Here is a 24983-nt window from a genome sequence, read left to right as displayed (position 1 = left end):
AGAAAAAGGAGAAGAGGGAGAGTAAAACAAAGAAATTAAGAGAAAAAATAATAAGGGTAACTTTATTTTAAATTCTTGAATTACCACGCAATTTAACAAATTCTCAAACTTCAAAATTTCTTAATTTGGACTCTTGAATTTTTAATTGTAGTCAATTTGAACAATTCCGTCAGATTTATTTGTTAACTTCTAACGGTAATATCTAAAATGACCAAAATATTCATATTTTTTTTTTTACATTATTTTTTCTATTTTATAATTTGAAATTAAGGGTAAATTTAAAATTTTATAAAAAAGTCAGGGATATAAACATTATTGTCTTACTTTTAACGTTTAAAATCTAATGAAGTTGTTCAAATTGACTGCAATCGAAAGTTAAGGAATTCAAATTGAGAGACTTTAAAGTTTGAGGAGCTTGTCAAATCGCATGGTAATTTAATGGCCTAAAATGAAGTTATCCCAAAATAATAATAATACACAAAGTTTATAGTGTAAAGACTAATCAGGTTATTTACTATTTATATTAAAAAAAAAAAATTACAAAATAATTATTCGACTTGAAAAGAAAAAATACTAATAATAGTTAAATCAAACTATTTCGAATGCTCTTAGACGAAATTAGTGATACAAAGTGCTTTTATATAATAAAAACACCACGCAGAAAGAAAGAAAAAGAAAAAAAAAAAAAAAAAAATTGTTAGGTAAAAGTAAAGGGAAAGTGAACGTACCTATTCTACCCTTCTCTCTATCTCACCCAGCTGGAAAGTAAGATGGCCTTTATTTAACAAGCCACCCCAGTAGCAGACTTTCCCGCATTCTCAACGTCTAGAAAAACATGAAGCCAAACTGCTCAACCCCTTCTCTCTTTCTCACCTTAGCATGAAATTCGGGAAAAATGCTATAATTTTCATCTTAGCAATGGGAGGGTTTGGAAAGAAAAATGCACAGGTATATATATATTTTTCCCTAAAATTCATGTCTTTATTTTTTCATTTGTTTAATTTTAGATCTATGCTATTTGTTTGCATATCCATTTATTATTTATATTTTGTTTGATACTCAATACGATATTGGAAAATGAAATCAAATTGAAGTTTTGTTTATGAACTTAGAAAGAGTCAAGACTGGTATTTTTTTTTTTTTTTTTTTTTGGGTTGATAGATTCATAATTTCTGTTCTTTGATATGTTTTATCAAAAGCAAAGTAAAATGAGCACAGGGGTGGAAGGGAGGGTTGAGAGGGCTCAAATGCCCCTTCTCTCCCTCGATCTATCCCTGCATATTAAGGCAACTGATAATGGGCATATGAGTTTTGATTATAATTTGGGTTTTCTCTTTATGTTGTTTCTGCAACCGATTGTGGAAGATGGGTTTGCTTTTATTGTTCTTGCTTTGGGTGGTTGAGTTTTGCTTCATTTTAGGTTTTCTAGATTTTATACTACCGTCATCAAATTAGCAAAATGACTAATTTTAGGTGTCAGGGTGCCAATGTTTCCATAAAGTTTGTTTCTTTGATATGTTTTGTGTAAGATATGATGGTGTAATTGAATTTTAAGCTCTTATGATCTAAAAGATGTGACTTCTCTACTTTTGCCGGTAACAATCATAAAGTTTTACATGTTCGCAATATCAATAAAACATTTGTTGGCATGTTAATTTTGACTTGTCAATTATTATTTATGTGCCATTTTGATACGTCAATAATAATTGACATGCCATTCTTTCACACGTTAAAAACTAATAATAAAAATTATGTGTTTTTTTAAAAAATTAACGATTAATAAAAATTAATTGATTAATGATTAAGGATTAATAATAATTAATAACAAAATTTTAATAAAAAATTTGATAAAAAAGGTTTTAATAAAAATTAACGATTAATAACAATTAATAGTTAATAACAAAATTTAATTGTTATGTGTATAATGATTATTGTAGTTAATTAGATTTTTTCCGTAAGAGAGGTTTGAATTATAGGCTTATAATTTATATATATTAAGGACTTTTACAATACTAAAACTTCACATGCATTGATTATTTTTACTTCCAAATTAATCCTATTTATTTAATTAGACCTTTCATATATAATTAGGGTACGTATAGTTAGCTTAATTAGGAGTTGAAATAATTAGCAAGCTTCAAACCTATCTAGCTAGCCAACTGTTATATATATATATATATATGAAATTCTTTCTTTCTGTAGTCTTATACATTACAAAATTTTAATCTGATATATATATATCCAACAAGGGAGGGGGAGGAAGCGCAGTATGCATATAGATACAGGGGATAGGGGAGAGTGATGTACATGTAATAAGATAATTTAAATCAAAGCAGTAAAACCGTCCAAGAAGGCGGTAATGACAGTTGATAAATCAAGATATAAAACTGAAATTAAAGACAGTTGATAAGATAAACAAAGCTCGTTAAAAAGCTTAAAATCGTTACAGATTTTTAGACAAAGCTTACAAGAATAAGTGTTAGGACTTACTGAAGTAAGTGACAGAGAAGAAGAAATGATAGGGGAATGGCAAGAAAGTTTTTGAAGAAGAGCTTTGGAATATCTGATAACTTCTGGAAAACCTCTGCCAACATTGTCAACTTGCAAATTGCCTTGCAAGATGTTAATACTGAAAACAAAGATTTACAACAAAAGCTTTGCTTTTAAATCTTAACCAATGTTTTCCTGAAAGTGTTTCTGATAACGAAACAACTGAGCATGATGATAAGGCTGAATCCAGTCATAAATCTTTGTCCAATGAAGTTAAGATTGTCAGTATGATCAGTAAGGTTGTCCCTCTGAGATGGTATTCAAAAGTCAGAATTACCATTTCTCCTGATTATGCTTTTGATGTTTTTGCTTTGATTGATTCTGGTTCTGATTTGAATTGCATTCAAGAAGGATTCATTCCTAGCAAATATTTTGAAAAATCCACATAACGGTTGCACTCAGCCAGTGGAAGCAAATTGCACATTGATTTTGAATTAAACAATACTTATGTCTGTTTTGATAATGTTCATTTTTATATTTCTACCGTTCTTGTCAAAAACATGGGTGAAAGGATAATTCTTGGGATGCCTTTTCTTGCTTTACTTTATCCATTCTCTGTTAACGAGATCGGTGTGTCTACTGTTCAATTTGGTGTTAATATTCAAATACCTTTTGCTTCAAAATTTGAGATTGATGTTAATAGGTTGGATATTAAGTTTAGGCAGTCCTTAGATCTAGAAACGGATAAGGACCCTATTACCATCAGAGTTTTATCTTGTCTAAACACTCCCCTGACGGTTGTGTCTTTGTTCATACCTATCCCCATCACATGACGCATATTATTATTTCTGCTTTGCAAAAAATAATTTTGACGTTATTTTGCATATATTTTATAAAGGTTTTAACCATTTTGGTTTTAATGTCTTTCCTTTTGAATTTTTGCAGTGCCACTATGGCTAGCAAAAAGGATAAAGAAAAAATTGGTTCAAAAGCTCTGACTATAAAATCAAAGTCTCCTCTTGCTTCTTCTCTACTAATTTCCTCTGTTGCCATAACCAACAGATTTGCTCCCTTCTGTCCTGATTCCCAAATGACGTACTCAAGTATGCTTGCCTCTTCTTATGATCCATTTTCTGACAAACCAAAAAATCCCTTCATAAGGTATGATAAAATGTCTGCCTATATGATCCTTCCTTATTCCCAGAACTTGTTCTTTGTCGAACTTAATCGTTCTGCTTCTTCTAAATCTGCCGGAGATATTGCCCTCTCCTATTTTCCTCCAAATTTTCATTGGATCCCTGAACATCCTCAAAAAAATTTGACTTTCTATTCTGCTGTCTTAAAGCAGACTGATTCTGTCTCCTTCAAATCTATTCCTGATAGGAATAATCCATAGAAGATACTTTATCATAGTGTTTATTTCAAACGGATTATCTCTAAAAAGGAATGGGGTAACCATCCCTCTGTCGCAGAATCCCTTAACGGATTTTCTATCCCTTGCACATATTATGATTATGTCGAAACCTGGTTTAAATTCTTACTTTACCATACCTCTGTCTTTGATCATTCCTGGTTTGTTAATTTTGACAAGAATTTTACCGGCATCCTTCCCCTCTGGTTCTCCAGGTGGTGGAACCAATTTGGCCTTCTTCTTGACATCCTCCCTCTCCAATTGGTTGAAGCTTTCAATTCATTCAAGAACAACTACAAAGTTGATTCTTATGGCTCTAAGTTTCCACCTATGCTTTATTTTGTCATTAAATACAAAATTCCATGGATTCTGAAATGGAAATATCACCTTTTAGAAGACAAGATCCAACGACAATAGTTTATCAAATGGTGGGATAAATGCTCACTAGTTGATGACATTGTTATTTCTGTCAAAAATATGTCTCAGGCCCTCAAGGCTCCTGGTTTGCCACTAACGGCTAAATCCCCACTGCTTATTACTCCCAGCATATTTTCCTCACCAAAAGAAGAAAATGAAATATCCCCTGTTTCTTCCCCTTCCACGGCATCTAGTTCTTCCAAGAAGAAATCTTCCTCTAAAAAAGAGAAGATTAAAGCCCTTCTTGCTGCCCTTGAAGATGATTCTGACAACGACGAAGAAGATGAAAAATCTGCATCGTCCTAGAAGCCCATCCAGAAGTCCCTCCAGAACCCTTACTATGAAGATACACAAGAATACTATCCTTACCCAGGGATTGAAGACTTGTAAAAAGCCTCATAACGGCTCTTGATTGGTCCTTAACGACCACAATGTTCTCAAGAAATAGAACTGCTACCATTCCACTGACGGTTCGTTCTCAGTTCACTGTCCCTAACGACAGCAAAGAAAATTTGTGATCTTCAACGGGTCACTGTTCATCATGTTTTGAAGTTACTGTGCAAAATCACTGTTCACTTTTACTGTTCATTGTCCGGACGACACTGTACAGAATTACTGTTCAGAAGCACTGTTCACTTCACTATTCAAGATTTGTCTGCCGACACTACAGTGCCGACAGCAACTGTTGAAGATTGGTTACTTTTACTGTTTCAGATTGGCGCCAGACGTGCCTCTACTGTTCACATGTGACCGCACTGACGCGACATATGCTTTCACTGTTATGTTCATGATTGTATTTTGTTTTATGCAATGTAATCGACCTATTTAACGGGCTCCCCTCCCCCATTGTAAGGCAGAGGTTTTCCAGAGGTTATCAGAGATTCCAAAGCTCTTCCTCAGAAACTCTCTTGCCATTCCCTTATCATTTCTTCTTCTCTGTCACTTACTTCAGTAAGTCCTAACACTTACAATATCTAAGATGCAGGGGATAGGGGAGAGGCAAACTTCTCCCCTATCCCTAGTTCTTCTGCATAAACTTCTCCTCTTGATTCCCATCCTGCTGACCTTCCCCAAATGCACTCTTAATTTACCTAGTCAGAATCTTCTGCCTTTTGCCAATATAAACCTGGACCTATGGTTCCACAGACGGAACCTAGTTCTAATCCTGTCAATATCTCTTTTCCCTAGGTTACTCTTCCCTTTTCTCAATATCTATTCTCCATTGAAGACCATTCTCATACCCTAGAGCAATTGGCTCATGCATACTTTCCTTGTCATTTTCATTGGATCCCTGAACTTCCTTTGAAAGATTTGTCATTCTTTTATGATATATTGATTCAAACCAAATCTGTCAAGTTTCGTCCTATTCCCAAACACAACGATCCCCAAGCGATTGTTGGTACCATTGCATATTTTGTTAAATTCATCACTAACGATGAATGGGGTTCTCACCTTTCTGCCCTTATTCCTTCCTCTAATTCTCAAATTCCCTATTCTTATTATGATTATGTTAATGCCTGGTTCCAAACACTTCTGGTTTATTACTTTTGATAAAGACTTTAACGGTCTTCTCCCTGCTTGGTTTAAACAATGGTGGGATCAATTTGGTTTAACCATTGATGTTCTTCCCCCTCAACTTGTTTATGCTTACCATCTGTTTTCATCTCACATCACCTGTAAAGGTTACTGTGAAAATTTTAACCCTGTCTTTCCTCCTATGCTTTATTTTGCCAAAAAGTTCAGAATTCCTTGGTTCCTAAAATGGAAGTATGTCAGGAATGATGAAAAGATTGAAAGACATTGGTTCCAATGTAAAACTTGGGAAATGTCCCCCAAGATTGAACCCATTGTCAAGAAAGTTGAATTGATGACCCACAGGGTTGCTGCCGCTATGCCAGTCATAGCATCTCCTCCACCACCAGTTCCTAAATATTATTCCAAGAAGAAACAATGGATTCAGACTTACCTTGAATCTATTGGTTCTGTTGCTGATGACGAAGAATAATTAGACAATCCATTAACGGTTGGTTCCTATGAAGACTGGTGAAAGGCCTCTTAACGGCTCTTGATTGGTCCCTAACGACCATTATGTTCTCAAGGGATAAGCAAAGAGATCGCAACTCTTATAGCTCTGATACCAACAAGGGAGGGGGAGGAAGCGCAGTATGCATATAGATGCAGGGGATAGGAGATAGTGATGTACATGTAATAAGATAATTTAAATCAAAGCCGTAAAACCGTCCAAGAAGGCGGTAATGACAGTTGATAAATCAAGATATAAAACTGAAATTAAAGACAGTTGATAAGATAAACAAAGCTTTGTTAAAAAGCTTAAAATCGTTACAGATTTTTAGACAAAGCTTACAAGAGTAAGTGTTAGGACTTACTGAAGTAAGTGACAGAGAAGAAGAAATGATAGGGGAATGGCAAGAAAGTTTCTGAGGAAGAGCTTTGGAATCTCTGATAACCTCTGGAAAACCTCTGCCTTACAATGGGAGAGGGGAGCCTGTTACATAGGCCGATTACATTGCATACAACAAAATACAATCATGAACATAACAGTGAAAGCATATTCCGCGCCAGTGCGGTTACATGTGAACAGTAGAGGTACGTCTGGCGCCAATCTAGAATAGTAAAAGTAACCAATCTTGAACAGTTGCTGTCGGCACTGTAGTGTCGGCAGACAAATCTTGAATAGTGAAGTGAACAGTGCTTCTGAACAGTACTTCTGCACAGTGTCGTCCGGACAATGAACAATAAAAGTGAACAGTGATTTTGCACAGTAACTTCAAAACATGATGAACAGTGACTCGTTGAAGATCACAAATTTTCTTTGCTGTTGTTAGGGACAGTGAACTGAGAACGAACCGTCAGTGAAATGGTAGCGGTTCTTTTTCTTGAGAACATTGTGGTCGTTAGGGACCAATCAAAAGCTGTTATGAGGCTTTTCACAAGTCTTCAATCCCTGGGTAAGGATAGTATTCTTGTGTATCTTCATAGTAGGGGTTCTGGAGGGACTTCTGGATGGGCTTGTGGGACGATGCAAATTTTTCGTCTTCTTCGTCGTTGTCAGAATCATCTTCAAGGGCAGCAAGAAGGGCTTTAATCTTCTCTTTTTTAGAGGAAGATTTCTTCTTGGAAGAACTAGATGCAGTGGAAGGGGAAGAAACAGGGGATATTTCCTTTTCTTCTTTTGGTGAGGAAAATATGCTGGGAGTAATAAGTAGTGGGGATTTAGCCGTTAGTAGCAAAGCAGGTGCCTTGAGGGCCTAAGACATATTTTTGACAGAGATAACAATGTCATCAACTAGTGAGCATTTATCCCACCATTTGATAAACCATTGTCGTTGGATCTTGTCTTCTGAAATGTGATATTTCCATTTCAGAATCCATGGAATTTTGTATTTAATGACAAAATAAAGCATAGGTGGAAACTTAGAGCCATAAGAATCAACTTTGTAGTTGTTCTTGAATGAATTGAAAGCTTCAACTAATTGGAGAGGGAGAATGTCAGGAAGAAGGCCAAATTGGTTCCACCACCTGGAGAACCAGAGGGGAAGGATGCTGGTAAAATTCTTGTCAAAATTAACAAACAAGGAATGATCAAAGACAGAGGTTTGGTCACGTGTGAAGGGCAATATCTGCCGGAGATATTGCCCTTCTCCTATTTTCCTCCAAATTTTCATTGGATCCCTGAACATCCTCAGAAAAATTTGGCTTTCTATTCTGCTGTCTTAAAGTAGACTGATTCTGTCTCCTTCAAATCTATTCCTGATAGGAATAATCCACAGAAGATACTTTATCATAGTGTCTATTTCAAACGGATTATCACTGAAAAGGAATGGGATAACCATCCCTCTGTCGCAAAATCCCTTAACGGATTTTCTATCCCTTGCACATATATGATTCTGACAACGACGAAGAAGATGAAAAATCTGCATCGTCCCAGAAGCCCATCCATAAGTCCCTCCAGAACCCTTACTATGAAGATATACAAGAATACTATCCTTACCCAGGGATTGAAGACTTGTGAAAAGCCTCATAACGGCTCTTGATTGGTCCTTAACGACCACAATGTTCTCAAGAAAAAGAACTGCTACCATTCCATTGACGGTTCGTTTTCAGTTCACTGTCCCTAACGACAGCAAAGAAAATTTGTGATCTTCAACGGGTCACTGTTCATCATGTTTGGAAGTTAATGTGCAAAATAACTGTTCACTTTTACTATTCATTGTCCGGACGACACTGTGCAAAATTACTGTTCAGAAGCACTGTTCACTTCACTATTCAAGATTTGTCTGCCGACACTACTGTGCCGACAACAACTGTTCAAGATTGGTTACTTTTACTGTTCCAGATTGGCGCCAGACGTGCCTCTACTGTTCACATGTGACCGCACTGACGCGGCATATGCTTTCACTGTTCTGTTCATGATGGTATTTTGTTTTATGCAATGTAATCGACCTATTTAACGGGCTCCCCTCCCCCCTGTTAACCTTTCTTTGTGTCGAGATCTTAGGTATTAGACGGTAGTCCCCCACCCCGTCAGTTACTGTTGTATTATATATATATATATATATATATATAAAAGGAGGGGGAAGCGCAGTATGCATAAAGATGCAGGGTGTAGGGGAGAGTGATGTACATGCAATAAGATAATTTTAAAACAAAGCAGTAAAACCAGCCATTAGGCGGTAATGACAGTTGTATAAACAAAATAAATAACTGAAATTAAAGATAGTTGAGAAGCTGGATAAACAAAGCTTGGTATATAAGCTGAAATCGTTAAAGATTAATTGTTACAAATTAGATAAGCTGACAACAGTAAGTGTTAGTACATACAGAAGTAAGGGATAGAGGGGGAGAGGATACAAGAACAGGGGAATGGCTAGAGAGCAAAGGAGCTTCAGAGGATGAAGGTCTCTGGTAAATTGCTTCTGCCTTACAATGGGGGAGGGGAGCCCGTTATATAGGCCAATTACATCTAATAAAACAAAATACAATCATGAACCAAATAGTAAAAGTAGATGCCGCGTTAATGCGGTTACAAGTGAACAGTAAAGGCACGTTCGGCGCCAATCTGGAACAGTGAAAGTAGCCAATTTGGAACAGTAGCTGTTGGCACTGTAGTGTCAGCAGACAAATCTTGAACAGTGAATAGTGCTTTTAAACAGTAATCCTGTACAGTGTCGTCCATGACAAAGAACAGTAAAAGTGAACAATGGTTTGCACAGTAATTTCAAATAGCGATGAACAGTGATCCGTCGAAGATTAGTAAATAGTAACCAACAGAGATCCGTTGAAGATCAAATGGAGAAGGGAGAAACCAGGTTAGCCGTTAATGAGCTAGTCCGCAAATCTTGAACAATTTAGCCGTTATGAGGCTATTGGTTCACAAGTCTACTATCCCTGGGTAGGGATAATATTCTTGTGTGTCTTCATAATACGGGGGAACCTGAATGAGCTTTTCGGATGATGGTTTAGATTTTTCTTCATCTTCATCATCGGAGTCATCCAGGGAAGCAAGGAGTGCCAAAATCTTCTCTTTTTTCTCTTTCTTCTTAGAAGATTTCTGCTTAGAAGAATCTGATGAGGCAGAAGGGGAAGAAACAGGTGATAAGTCCTTTTCTTCTTTAGGAGAGGAGAAGATGTTGGGAGTAATCAAGAGTGGGGATTTAGCCGTTAGTGGCAAAGTAGGGGCCTTGGGGGCTTGAGACATTTCTTTGACAGATATGACAATGGAATCAACTAGTGAGCATTTATCCCACCATTTGACAAACCACTGCCGTTGGATCTTGTCTTCTGAAAGGTGATATTGCCATTTCATAATCCATGGAATTTTGAATTTTTTGACAAAATGAAGCATAGTTGAAAACTTAGAACCATAAGAATCAACTTTGTAGTTGTTCTTGAATATTTGGAAGGCTTCAACTAGTTGGAGAGGGAGAATATCAGGGAGAAGGCCAAATTGGTTCCACCATCTAGAGAACCAAAGAGGAAGGATACCGGAGAAATTTTTGTCAAAATTCGAGGTTTGATAAAGCAAAAATTTAAACCAGGCATCGACATATCTCCGGCAGATTTGGAAATAGAAGAACGATTTAATTCGACAAAGAATAAATTCTGAGAATAGGGGAGGGTCATATAGGCAGACGTTTTATCATACTTGATGAAAGGATTTCTTGATCTATCTGAGAAGGGATCATATGAGGAAGCAAGGGTGCTGGAATATGACATTTGAGAATCAGGATAGAAGGGAGAAAATCTGTTGGTTATGGCAACAGAAGAAATAGGCAAATAAGAAGCAAGGGGAGACTCTGATTTTAAGGTCAGAGCCTTGGAATCGACTTTCTCTTTATCCTTTTTGCTTGCCATTGTGGCACTGCAAAAATTCATAAGGAAAGTAATTAGAACCAAAATGGTTAAAATTTTAATAAAATATATGCAAAATAATGTCAAAATTATTTTTTGCAAACCAGAAATAATAATATGCGCCATGTGCTGGGGATAGGTATGAACAAAGAATTTTGGGAAAATACAACCGTCAAGGGGGTGTTCAGGCAAAACAAAATTCTAATGGGAACAGGATCCTTATCTAACTCTAGATCTGGAGACTGTTTAAACTTAATGTCCAATCCATTAATATCAATTTCAAATTTGGAAGCAAAATGTATTTGAATATTAACACCAAATTTAACAGTTGAAACACCAATCTCGTCAACAGAGAATGGATAAAGCAAAGCAAGAAAAGGCATCATAAGAATTACCCTTTTGCTCATATTTTTGACAAGAACAGCAGGAATATGAAAATGAATATTTTTTTGGCAAACATAAGCATTATTTAATTCATAATCAATGTGCAATTTATTTCCACTTGCAGAGTCCAATTTCTGAGTGGATTTTTCAAAATATTTACTTGGAATAAATCCTTCTTGAATGTAATTCAAATAAGAACCAGAATCAATTAAAGCAAAGACATCAAAAGCATAATCAAGAGAAATGGTAATTCGGACTTTTGAATACCATCTGGGAGGAACAATTTTATTAATAATACAGACAATCTTAACATTATTAGAAAGAGGTTTATAGCTGGATTCAGCTTCATCATCATGCTCAGTTGTTCCGTTATCCGAAATAGTTCCTGGAAAACATTCGTTAAGATTTAAAAGCAAAAGCTTTTGTTGTAAATCTTTGTTTTCAGTATTAACATTTTGCAAGGCAATTTGCAAGTTAACAATATCTTTCTTGATGATACTAATCTCATGTTGCAAGTCTGAGATAGTAACTACCTTAGATTTTTGTTGTGAAAATCGTTTCAGGGTATCTTCAAGAGAGATTTTAGTGCCAATAGGTTTTTCAAATTCTTTAGTCATGAGTTTCTTAAGTTTTTTAAGATACTCTTCTTTTAAATCAGGATTATCAATTTTTGAAATCAGGGTAAGAAGTAAATCTTCTTGTTCTTCTGATTTGGTCAGAATAGAACAAGTTTTTGGATTGCAGCAAGATTCAGCACAACCAATTTTAACACAATTTTCAGAAGTTTCAGAAGCAGAGTGATAATCAGAATCAGAGGAAGAAACAATATCAAAGCCATAAGAGTTCCGATCTCTTTGTTGCTTGATGTACACCCTGCTCTCTCTTGAACCCCTGAGTATAGTCTTGTTCTTCTCCTCTTTACTCACTCCCTATTTGACCTTTCTCTGTGTTGAGCTCCTAGTTGTGGAACGGTAGTCCACCACCCCGTCAGTTACTGTTGTAAGGAACGGTAGTTCACCACCCCGTCTTGTCAGTTTGCGAACCTGTAAGTCCCGTTGGAAAGCCTGGGTTGGCATGTGAAGGGCATGTAGTAGGTGCTGAGTGTTGGCCAAGGGTATGTGTGAATAGTTCTGGTTTCAACTGTTTCGCGTCCAAAGCTATGTGTGGATAGTTTTGCGTCTAGGAAGTACATGCTTAGGAAGTTTTCCTTGTGAGTAAGTACCTAGGATGAGATCCTGTAAGACTTTGCCCAGCGAGTAATTTTGAGTTTAGTTTGTGTGTCATAATGTGGAGATCTAATTCTTCTGTTAGTTCTAATTCCAGTTTACCACCTGACGTGGTTAATTTTGAAAACTTTTCTGTTGAAGGTGATTCTGATTTTAAATTTGATAAATGGAACATCCCTAAGCTTGACGCTAAGGATGTTTACACTACCTCTTGGTTTAATTCTTCTTTTAAAATTTCATATTCTATCAAAACTGTTGAACAAACATTTGCCATATCAGGTAATAATCAAACTATTACCTTGTTTAACAAAAAAATTGTCAATGATTCTCTTGCCAAAGGTTACAAGTTTTTACATATTGGTTATGTTCAAGTTGCTGTCAAGCCATTGAACAGAACTTGACAGAAAGATCAACGGCGAGACACAGGGAGGTCAAGAGAGAGCAGTGTGTACATCAAGGTAGCAAAGATCAACAGCGAGACACAGGGAGGTCAAGAGAGAGCAGTGTGTACATCAAGGTAGCAAAGAGATCGCAAACTCTTATGGCTCTGATACCAACAATGGAGGGGGAGGAAGGGAGGGGGAGAAAGAGCAGTATCCAACAACGGAGGAGAGGAAGCGCGGTATGCAAAATAATGCAGGGAGTAGGGGAAGGTGATAGTTATGCAAAAGAACATTTAAATCAAAGCAGTAAAACCAACCATGAGGCGATAATGACAATAGTATAATAAGATTAAAGAACTGAAATTAAAATTAGTTGAGAAGCTGAAATCAAAACTTGAAAGTAATATTGATAAAATATCTTACAAAAGTAAGTGATAGGACTTACTGAAGTAAGTGATAGAAGAAGAGGGGATACAAGAAGAAATCGAAATATGAAAGCAGGGGAAGGGCTAGAGAGCTTCTGAAGTAATGGGTAATAAGCTTTTGCCTTACAATGGGGAGAGGGGAGCCTTATATAGGCGAATTACAAGCAGTAAAATAAAATACAATCATGGAGCAAATAGTTAAAAGTAGATTCCGCAGCACTGTGTAGTCTGTGGTCAAAAGTAAACAGTAGAAGCATGCGCACTGTAGGGTCGGCGCCAATCTGGAACAATAAAAGTTCTCAATGTAGGGTAGTAACTGTAGGCACTGTAGTGTCGGCAGACAAAATATGAATAGTAATAGTAATCTTGCACAGTGTGTCGGCAGCAACAGTAAAAGTGAACAGTACTTTAGCACAGTGATCTTCAAATAGTGGTGAATAGTAATCCAGAGAAAATTCTTGAAAAGGGGGAGGAACCAGTTGTTTTGAAACCAGCCGTTATGAGCCAGTCTGCAAATCTGAATAATAACTAGCCGTTATGAAGCCAGTCTGAAATCTGAGAGCCAAGAGTCGTTATGAGGTCATTCTTGAAGTCTGGAGAGCAAAGGATGTTATAAGCCAATCTGAAATCTGAGAAACCAGCCAGTCTGGAGAGAAAAGGCTGTTATAAGCCAAAATAATCAATCTTCATCATCGGAGATGGAGTCAAGAAAGGTTTTAATCCATTGTTTCTTTTTAGAAATAGTTGAAGAGGGGGAGAAAGGAATTGGAGGTGGAACTGGAGCCAAGAGTGGCAAAGTAGTTGAAATTTTTTGAACTAAATTTTCAACCTTTTTGACAATGGGGTCAATTCTGGGGGATTTTTCCCAGGTTTTAGCTTGAAACCAATGTCTTTCAATTTTTTCTTCATTCTTAGCATAACTCTATCTTAGAAACCAAGGAATTTTGAATTTCTTAGCAAGATGAAGCATATGTGGGAAAATGGGATTGTAATCATTACAGCAGCCGTCACAGGTGATATGGGCTGAAAACAGATGGTAAGCATGAACAAGCTGAGGAGGGTGAACATTTAAAGTAAGACCAAATTGACTCCACCACTGGTTAAACCAAGCAGGGAGAAAACCATTAAATTTCTTATCAAAATTGATAAACCAAAATATTTAAATTCAGAATTTTGGAAAAGCATAAATTGGAACCAGACATCAACATAATCATAATAAGAATAGGGAATGTGAGAATTGGGGGAAGGTCTTAGAGCGGAAGGATGAGAATTCCAATCATCGATAGAGATGAAATTGACAAAATATGCTATAGTACCAACAATCGTTTGCGGATTCTTGGTTTTGCTAAAAATTGGTCTGAACTGAACATAATTGGTTTGGGTTAAAATACCAGTATAATATGATAAGTCCTTCAAAGGATGTTCAGGAATCCAGTGAAAATTCGGGGGAAAGTAAGAATGAGCCAACTGCTTTGGAGTCTTAGAATGATCTTCAGAAGAAAATAAATACTGAGAGAAAGGGAGAGCAATAAAAGGAATGGTAATATTGGCAAGAGGGGGACTAGGTTCCTCAGGAGGAGCCATAGTTTCTGGTTTAGAGAAATGACTAAAAGCAGAAGTATTTGACTGAGAAATTTGAGAGTAGAATGGGGAAAGACTTGAGAATTGAGTAGCAATAGGAGTATTAGGAGGAGGGGGTGAGGAATAGTAGCTGCAGGTTTTAAAACGGGATTAATCTTTTCCTCGCCCTTTTTGCTGGCCATTGTGGCTCTGCAAAAATTCACGAGTAAGGAAATCAGCAATTGAATTATTAGAACCTTTAATGTATTCAATATCAAAATAAAAAACACTTAAAATGGCTTGCCATCTGGCAAAAATTTGTTTTGATGCAACGTTTTCAACATCCTTTTTCAAAATATACTTAGCAGATTTACAATCAATATGCAAAAGAAATTTTTGATTAAGTAAATGGATTTAGATGGGTGAAATGGAATGAAATTCCATTTAGGAGGGAAATAATTCTTTACAAGATCCAAATGATTCTTGAGGTGACGCTGGTCATGTTCTATAAAAAACAGATTTTCTATATATGTTTTTTGGACAAATCTAGATCGATTGGTATGGGTAATTGGCTGGGTGGTATAGAATTTTTGCTGCTGTATGTGTTTTGAAGAGTTCTGTTGGGTAGGGATAATGGTTGCTGTAGGACATTCTACCAACTGGTAAGGGTCCGGATGGCTTGGGGATGCTAAAGTTGATGAAAAAGTAGGTCTTGGAGAACCAAGAACCTGAAACTTGTTTAACATGTTAATGGGTGAACATGTGTCATTGGGGTTTACATTTCCTAGGCTCATGACTATATGGTGACTTGGTTGTGACTTGATGGAAGATGTTTTATTTTTGTTTTTACTGGATTGTGGCTTGTCAGCCATCTTTTCCCTGCAAAAAATTCAAGAGTGAGGAAATCAGGTATAGAATTTTGATCTCCTTTGATGTATTCAATATCAAAATCGAAGATGCTTAAAATTGATTGCCATCTGGCAAATGAGGAAGAAGATCATTGCGACCGGTCTCCCAATCTACAAAAGAACCATCATCATCAGCATCAGCAGCATTGGCAGCATGCACAACCATGATGGACCTCCCAGGCCCTATCCTCATCGACATTCTCTCAAGGCTGCCGTTCAAGTCAATCTTGGTCTCTAGGTGCATATGTACAACTTGGCGCATTTTAGTCTCAGACCCTCTTTTCGCTTCTATGCATTGCACAAGAGCTCCAACCCTTGAGCTCTTGCTCCACCCCAAAAGTGTCGGTTGTCCCTCTGCAACCCTTCACTGGGTTGATCTTGATTGCATTTTCAAAACTGCTCCTCCTGTTGATCGAAACGAGCGGCGCAAAACCAAGCTTAATAGCAAATTTTATCTTCCAGTTCCAGGTTGTAACATTGAGAGGAAGTGCCTTAAACCATTGATGAACATTGGAAACATCTGAATTCGTTTCTAGAAACCAGCAAACATAACGGGCTTGTTGTTTCAGCCAAAAAGATCAAACTCTTCCAGGATAAGATTAGATTTCTTGGATTTGATATCTCTAAAGGTCAAATTCGTCCTATTGACAGGGCTATTCAATTTGCTGACAAATTCGCTGATGTTATCTCTGATAAATCCCAACTCCAAAGATTTCTTGGTTCTCTTAATTATATTGCTGATTTCTACAAAGATTTACGAAAGCACAGCAAACCTTTGTTTGACAGGTTGCAAAATAATCCTCCCCCTTGGTCTGATACGCATACTTCTCTTGTCAAAGAAATTCAGCTTCATGTTAAAACTCACCCTCGCTTAGGTATCTCTTCTGATAATTCTTTCAAAATTGTTGATACTGATGCCTCTGAAATTGGATTTGGAGGTATTCTGAAACAGGTTGTTTCTCCAGGATCTTCCCCAAAATATCCTGAACAAATCATTCGCTTTCATTCTAGATCCTGGAATAAAGCGCAAATTAATTATAAACTATTAAAAAAGAAATTCTTTCTGTCGTTTTATGCATTACTAAATTCCAGATTTAACAAATCACTTTGAAACTTTGAGATGCATAATACTATAGATAAAATCTCTTTTTTAATAGTACTATTATTACTTTGTGCTGAATTCCAAATTCCTGAATGGAAACAAACAATTTGTTCAGGAGAATCTGGAGAGATTTTCAGTTTGAGAATACCCCCATATCCAATGTTGGAGGCGTCTGTTTCTACAATTTTGAAAGCTTTTACTTCAGTAATGCCAAGACAGGGCAAAGTCTTGACATATTTTTTGACTTCTTGGACAATTGAAGTATGAAGATCTGTCCAAGGTGGAGGGATGCTTTTAAGACGATCATACAATGGTTTACAATGTTTGCTAAGATTTTGATAAAATTCAGTAACATAATTTAAAGATCCTAGGAATCTTTGAAGCTGGCTTTTATCAAGGATAATATCAGGAAATTTGTCTACAAATTGAATGGCCCGGTCAATGGGTTTAACCATTCCTTGACTGATGTTGAATCTTAGAAATCTGATTTTTGTTTGAAACAAATTGATTTTTGTAGCTGAAACAACTAAACCACTAACTTTGATGATATTGGGAAACGAATGAAGATGTCTCCAGTGTTCATCAATTGACTTTGAAAATATGAGGACATCATCTATATAAACAATTGAGAAATGTGCTATAGGGTCAAATATTTCATTCATGATGTTTTAAAATTCACTTGGGGCATTTTTTAACCCAAAGGGGATGACGTTCTGATAAGCGCTAAAATATTCATATTTTCAGCCCTTCATTTTGTGTTTTTGATGTTTTCACAGGCTTTTGGAAGAAAGTGAAGTAAAACTGGGTGATTTAGGCTCAAAAAGAGAAGATGGGAAAATTAGAGCCCCCTGGTACTACTATCAATCGCAGGGTACCTGCGATCGAGTGCAATACTAGAGAAGATGCTGCACGAACCAGGCTAGGAGCGATCGAGCGCAGGCAAAAGAAGGACTGTGATCGAGCGCACCCGTGCGCAGGAGACATTCCAAGTGGCGGCTACAATGTCCCTATTTCTATATTAGGGTTTTTCAAACTCCAAATTGTAATAGGACTGAACCCTGCGAAAACCTTAGGGTTTACTACTTTTTCAAGGACTTCTAAAGCCTATAAATAGACTCTTAAGTCTTTAGAATAAAGAGGCTTGGAGAAGGCAGAAGAATAGGAGCTCTCAAGACAAGGGTTTATTCTTTCCTTTATTTTATTTTATTTTATGAAGATGTTTAACATCAACTCTATGTGTAGCTAATTTATTTAGTAGGGCTAGATTGAAGCCCTAGTTATGTTTAGTTAATATTTCAATATTGGCGCCTTTGTGATGGTTATGTTATGCTATTTAACTTGGTTAATTCCTGCTTTCATGAATTCCTCATATGTGTGTGCTTGATCAACATATGCATGTGGCATGGACTAGTTAATTAAATCAATTTGGATGATCGAATCTTGGGTTTAATAAGAGTAACAAAAGATATCCACACCGGATTCTTAGGTTAATCAACATGGGGAACCGGGAGTAGACACCCATGCCCTAGGCCTCATGTGTTTGTCGATTTTCACAGATTTATGCTTTCTTAAAGAACAATTTAGTAGACACCCATGCTAACCCTTTTAAGAAAGAAAAGAATTAGAGTAGACACCCATGCCTAATTCGTTGCTTAGGGAAATCAATAGCTTAAAGAATAGACACCCATACCTTTAGGTCGGCAAACATTAAATATGCATAACATGATCAAAGCATTGTCATATTGTTATATTAACTAGATATAATTAGTGGTGGATGTCAAAGCCCTACCCCATATTATCATCACTTTAACAATCAATCTTTGTTTTTACTTAAGGAATTCATTTTTAAACATAAATTCAGCAATCCTCGTGGGAATGATCCTGTACTTAACCTTATACTACCATGTTGACCTTGTGCACTTGCAAGTAAAACGTACAATTACTTACCTATTAATTTAGGTAGATTATTGCACAACAAGTTTTTGGCGCCGTTGCCGGGATTAAGGCGAATTTTGTTTAAAAATTATTTTCCTTTGGTTTTGTTATTTTAATTTTTAAATTAGTGTTAGCAAAAAAAAAATAATAATAAAAAGAATTTCTTGTTTTCCCTAACTTTTATGTTTTCTGTTTCAGGTTGCGGATTGGCATTCTGTGATTGCGATCAATCGTCAGCCAAGTACGATCTAGCGCACAGCGATCGAACGCACCAACCTGCGATCGATAGTGTTTCCAGGGAGCATCTGGACCAGGCAGTACTGAAACTGCCTAACTGAAGAAGTAATCAAGTTCATGCAAGGTCGTCGATCTCAAGCCTCAACCGTTTTTCCCCTCGATCCTGAAATTGAGTGGACAATTCGACAATGACCTAGAGACAAAGAAGGAGAAGACGAAGTTGAAATGGAAGACGTGCCAGAAAATCCAATTGGGCCAAGACCCCTAGAAGCAAATCCACCACGCGTGAGGAGACCAATGAAGCATGCATACGTGCCAACAAACCTCCATCAACCCTCATGCATAGCATATCAACCGGAGGTGGATGGCAGTTATTATATCTCTCCCCAAATTCTCAATGCATTGACCCACTTCAGAGGCACAGCTACTGAGGATCCCAACTTGCATCTTAAGGAATTCTTTGACTTATGCAAGTTGCAAAATGTTCAAGGCCTCACTCAAGAGAGACTCAGGTTAGTTCACTTTCCTTTTTCCTTGAAAGATAATGCTAAACTATGGTACAATTCCTTGCCTGCAGAGTCCATTCATACTTGGGAAGAATTGACCACCAAATTTCAGAAGAGGTTTTTCCCAGCCCAGAAGACAAAGCAACTTAAAAGGGAACTTCAAATGTTCCAACAACGAGACGGAGACTTGTTCTTTGAAGCATAGGATCACTTCAATTCCTTACTCCTAAAGTGTCCACATCACAACATATCTCAAGATGAGCAGGTATAAATTTTCTATGAAGGATTAGATGACACTAACAAAGGGATGGTTGATTCAGCTTGCGGAGGGACACTTATGGAAAGGAGTAGTGAGGAAGCAGTGGAAATTTTTGAGACATTAAGTGAACACTCACAGCAATTCTGTTCACGAGGAAGGAGAGGAGTTAAGAGCAAGGGCATGTATGAGGTGAATCTCAGTGGAGGATCAACTAATCAGTTGGCTGCAGTAGAAAAGAAATTGGATATGCTTGTCAAAGCCAAGACTGTTCAGAAAACTTCACCTCTACAACAGGACACGCAATGCCAGGTATGTGCTATTTGTTCCCATTTAGATCACACCACTAAGAAGTGTCCTTTTGCAGAACAAGAAGAGGTGAAATTTGTGGGACAAAACAATTATCCCCACAAGAACAACCCATACTCTAATACTTACAATCCAGGATGGCACAACCATCCTAATTTCTCCTGGAATAAGAATCAAGGACAGCAGAAGGGGACCCAACAAGCACGTCAACCAGCTCAAGAGCCAAAGATGAACCAACTAGAGAATATGATACATAGCCTGGTGACTTCACAACAACAATTCATGGCTGATCAAAAACATGTCAATACAAAGACTGAGCAAGCCATCCAAAAGCTGGAAGTGCAAATGGGTTAGATGGCAAAGGAGCTAAGTGAGAGGAAGCAGGGGGAATTCCCAGCTCAAACAGTACCTAACCCAAGCAATCACCAGCAGCTGAAGGCAGTCACAGTTCAAAGAGGTCCCACTCCTACAAGAGCACTTGAGCCTAATTCTGAAGAGCTCAAGTGCAGCTCTTCATACTAGGAGTCCTACAGCCATCAGTAGATGCATTGAGCAAGCAAGAACCTCAAGCGCATCTACCCACAAAAGTGGTACTGATGCCACAAAGAGGACAGTAACATTTTCTATCTCGTTTTGTTTCATCTCACTTTCTTCCTTCACACATGTCTTGACTATCTCTGATGTTTTAACCTTTTATTTTTCTTTTGTAAAAAAAGGAAAAAAAAATTTCACATTCTGATACTACGATTGATTGCAGGGTACCTGCGATTGAGCGTGGTAACCGAGAGGGGCTACGTATTTTCTGTTAGTGCGATTGAGCGCACTATGCCCAGACATGCGCGCCTCTGCCCAAATGCGATCGAGCACACTCGAACAGCAAGGCCTGCGAACTATTTAGGTCAATTTTTTTCCATGGGCCACAACATCTCTCCCGGCGAACTACCCTAAACAGTTCCTTCCCAAATCTCCACCTCCGCCACTCATCTTTCACCCATTTTACAACTAGATTTCACCAAACCCACTACACCACCACCATCTAAGACCCTTTTCTGGCCACTATACCACCATCTTCTCACCGAAAGCCACATGACATGCCAACCTCACCCCAACCCTAAAACATCACCGACCACTCCTCCAATCTCCATATTTTTTCAATTTTTTTTTTCTCGCAATAGTGGGTGTTTATCCACCCACATTGCCTCTGTGTTGAATTTGTGGTGTGTTTGCAGGGAGTTTGGAGCATCCTTGGCCGAAGTTGTCATTGTAAGTCAATCGGAGTGCACACTACGTGTTCGACAAAAGTCCCCAACCAACTCCCTAATGCCTAGAACACGTGCTCAGGATATTTCTCCCCCACCAGCTTTTGAAGAGCGGGAGCTCCTGTTTGAAACCACCTTCACCATCAGAGAAGATTTCCAAAATAACGAGGCAACTCAATGGGCGGTTGCCGAGTTTAGGCGAAGGGGTCTCAAGAAGCTCTTCAAATCAGTCACCTCTACTGTCTACCGGAAGCTGGTTGTTGAATTCTACGCCAAGCTCTCCCATGATTGTACCAACTTGGCCGCTATCTCCTTCAAAGTTTGAGGGCAAATTGTGCATGTGACGAGAGCTGACATAGCTGCTGCATTGCAATGCAACGATGAGCATCCTCCCGAAACTGCCAATCTTGCTGCGCAACCGGCCCGCTATTATGTGGCAGAGATCATCGAAGATATGTGCCAATGGGACTATGCAGATGCCCACCACAATACTGGCAACCGGTTCAAGTTGCCACGAAGGTTATGGTTCGTGGATTCGCTGCTTCATCCCAATGCCTTCCCCTTGGGACACAAAACGCAAAGGCGATATCAATTTCTACAAACCCTTTACGCCTTTCACAAGGATGCCTGGTATTCCATTCCTAAAATTATCTGGAACCAAATCTACAAATTTTGGAATGGAGTACATGTTGGGGGAGCAGAGTCCACTCACTCATGGGGGTTGCCGTTCCCATACTTAATCACATATATTCTTCGAAAAAAGGGAATCAAGGGCACTGCAGCAGACGAACTAGTCACAACCACTCCCATATTTGGCATTCGCCAATGGAATAAGAGTTGCTCTTATATGCCCCAAGCACTTCCAGAGGAAGAGGAAGAGGCAGAGGAGGCTGAGCCCATGGCTGAAGATGAATCGGCAACTGAGCCGGTGGCAGAAGTTGAAGAAGAGGCCTCCATTGATATTCGAGCCATCCAATACCGATCCATTTGTGAGCGAATGGAGGGTCTTAGGAGAGAACTAGCTGATCAAAGAATGGAAGCTAGGGAAGATAAGGTCACCATGGACAAACGTTTAGCTGTCCTGGAAAATCTGATGCAGTCCATAGGTTACCACCACCAAATGGAGCATCTACGTCTAGGCAACACTGAGAGAGGACCAAAGTCTGGCATCTACGTGCTAGTTGGAATATATATAAAATAAATAAACCTGAAATATATATATAAAAGAATAAAAAAGAAACTGTTTTCTGACGTGTTTTAGCATGTCAGAAAACAGTTTTTTTATTTTTTATTTTTTATTTTTTTTATATTACTTGATGGACAATAATAAATCAATTTTTTTTTTCTATATTACTTGATGGACAATAATAAATCAAAAAAAAAAAAAAATTATTAACGTGTCAAAATGACAGGTCAATATTTCCTGACGTGTCTAATTTTAGCACGTCAATAAATATTTAAATATTAAATTTTTTAAATAAAATTTTTAAAAATGAAATTGAATTCAAATATACTTGATATGTTAGTAAATCCTGACGTGCTAGATTCAATAAGTCAATAAATATTGACGTACCACTTTTGACACGTCAAAAAAAAATTTGTTGATGTGTCACTTTTTTGCACGTCAATAATTACTGAGGTGGCAAAATTTTGTTACTGTTTGGCACGTCAAAAAACATCAATTTTTTTAACGTTATAATAAATATACTTAATCTATTTACTATTTATATTAAAAAAAAACTATAAAATAATTATTTTGCTGAAGAGAAAAAATATTAATAATAATCAAATCTGATTATTATAAAAGATTTGCCTATGCTTTTATATGAAATTAATGATACGAAAGGTGCTTTCATACAATAAAGTCACCACGAAAAAAGATAAGAGAACAAAAAAAAAAAAAAATCATAGGTAAAAGTAAAGAGAAAGCCTCGACTGCAGCAAAAGGAGAACGTTTCACTGTACAAGGCAAACACAAGAATCAAGGACATCTATCTCTTATTGCCCAACACCAGCCCCAAGAAATACGTCATCTGATTCTGCCCCACCATCTCTTCTCTCTTTACTCTTTTCTTTTTCTTTTTTTTTTTTTTTGAAAAAATCAAAATGCAAGTGAAGAGATGGTGAGTAGATGGTGGGTAGAATGCATTGTAGCATTCCTCCGTTGCTATTCATTTGGTTCTGCTCTGCATCACTTCCAAAAGTTACTTGCTTTTGGCTATGACATTTTTTTTAGAATATTACTTATGATATGAGATTAATTTATCAATTGTTTTAAAATTTTATTCATTTCATTGCTTAGATTTGGTGACAAGTCACGTCAGATGCCACATAAAATGTATGACATTGTTTATATATATATATATATATATATATATATATATATATAACACTCAATACAATATTAAAAAATGAAATCAAGTCAAAGTTTTGTTAGGTATATATTTGGTAATTTTTGAAATCAATGATAGTATTTATTTATATTGTTATTCGTCTCAACTTTTTATTTATACTAAATTAGATGTCATGGCTACCATATATTGAAACCACCTTCGTAGAATATTTGGTGGACATGCTGAAACGCGGCAAAATTGTCAGGGGACACATACACAGAGAGGTTGGATTCCATTGCATCCGAATTTTCTAACATTGTTGGGTTTAAGTAAACTGCAGTGCAGTGTTGTGACAAGTTTGACTGAGAATTTAAAGAACTCTTGGATTATCAAATCAAATAGGGTTTGGTTGGGATCCAATGTCAAACACGGTTAGCGAGATTGAAACAATGTGGCAAAACTTCATGCAAAACACGTCCCGCTCAGCATCTTTTGGTGCAGTACAAGTTTTTGTAAAAGGAGTTTGGCCTTTTTTTTTGTTTTTTCTTTGCCTTTTCCTTCGGTACACGTCCCGTTAAGCATCTTTTCGTGCAGTGTCCTGCCTTGGTCGTTGATGCATGCACTGCGCCCCACTACCCGATGAAAATACCGATTCTTTCGTATCTTTTTCTTGGACATGCCATCAATGATTCAATATTCAATCAATGCCAACCTGTTAACCCCGTGATTCCACGTGCATTTTTTTCTTGGTCGTGTTGAGTGAAAAGCATTAGCTTTTACTTTGTTTTATTTTATTTTTTAAGTGTTGAATTATTTTTAAAAAAAAACAAATTATTTTGATGTTCTTAAAACTAAGAAAACATCCAGAGAAATGAAAATGTTACTCTAAATTTCTTTTATATTATTAAGGGGAACTTCAATTTAGTCGATGAATTTTTACGTGTTTTGACAATTTTTTTTCAAATTTTCAAAATTTTCACTTTGAACCTTTAAACTTGTAATTGCTCTCAAATTTTTAATATGGATCACTCCGTTAAATTTTAAATATTATATGACGTTTATATCCCTGATTTTTGTATAAAATTTTAACTTTACCTTTAATTCCAAAACGTTTTTTTATTTGAAAAAAAAAATCAAGAAGGTTTTGATCTTTTTTCATATTTTAACGGTTAAAATTGATAAAGAGGTCCGCATTAAAAGCAATTGAAAACTTAAATATTCAAATTCAGAAATTTAAGAATTTTAAAAAAATTTATCAAATCGCTAGTAAATTTAGTGAATTAAAATGAAGTTTTCTGTATTTTTAATATAACATAAAAAGGGCAGTAAAAGTATCAATGACATTTTTATTAGCAAAAAGACACGTCACATCTAGTTTCTCATACTCACCCAGCTGGCAAGTAAGTTGGCCTTTATTTAACCAGCCATCCCAGTAGCATACTGTCCTACAAAACCGCTCAACCCCTTCTC

The 24983-nt window shown here is 36.9% G+C and overlaps 1 protein-coding gene across 2 annotated transcripts; it reads left to right on the top strand.

Moving 5' to 3' along the window:
- The first annotated feature begins 834 nt into the window (after nucleotides 1–834).
- LOC132184800 (uncharacterized) lies at nucleotides 835–22496 on the top strand. 2 transcript variants are annotated; one of them, XR_009440585.1, is made up of 2 exons: nucleotides 835–948; nucleotides 17455–18024. XR_009440585.1 is itself a non-coding variant. In XM_059598562.1 (2 exons), the coding sequence occupies exon 2, from the start codon at nucleotides 21635–21637 to the stop codon at nucleotides 22379–22381; it is 747 nt and encodes a 248-aa protein (XP_059454545.1). In that variant the 5' UTR covers nucleotides 835–948; nucleotides 18812–21634; the 3' UTR covers nucleotides 22382–22496. The 2 variants fall into 2 exon arrangements, 1 of the variants encoding a protein (XP_059454545.1); XM_059598562.1 differs by lacking the exon at nucleotides 17455–18024 and adding an exon at nucleotides 18812–22496.
- Nucleotides 22497–24983: the final 2487 nt, after the last annotated feature.

The sequence above is a fragment of the Corylus avellana genome, chromosome ca6 (assembly GCF_901000735.1).
Source record: "Corylus avellana chromosome ca6, CavTom2PMs-1.0".
NCBI classification, from domain to species: Eukaryota; Viridiplantae; Streptophyta; class Magnoliopsida; order Fagales; family Betulaceae; genus Corylus; species Corylus avellana.
This window is presented reverse-complemented; position numbering and strand designations above follow the sequence as displayed.

Excerpts from the sequence above, each read along its gene's own strand:
- LOC132184800 (XM_059598562.1), top strand. The coding sequence starts at position 21,635 with ATGTGCCAATGGGACTATGCAGATGCCCACCACAATACTGGCAACCGG.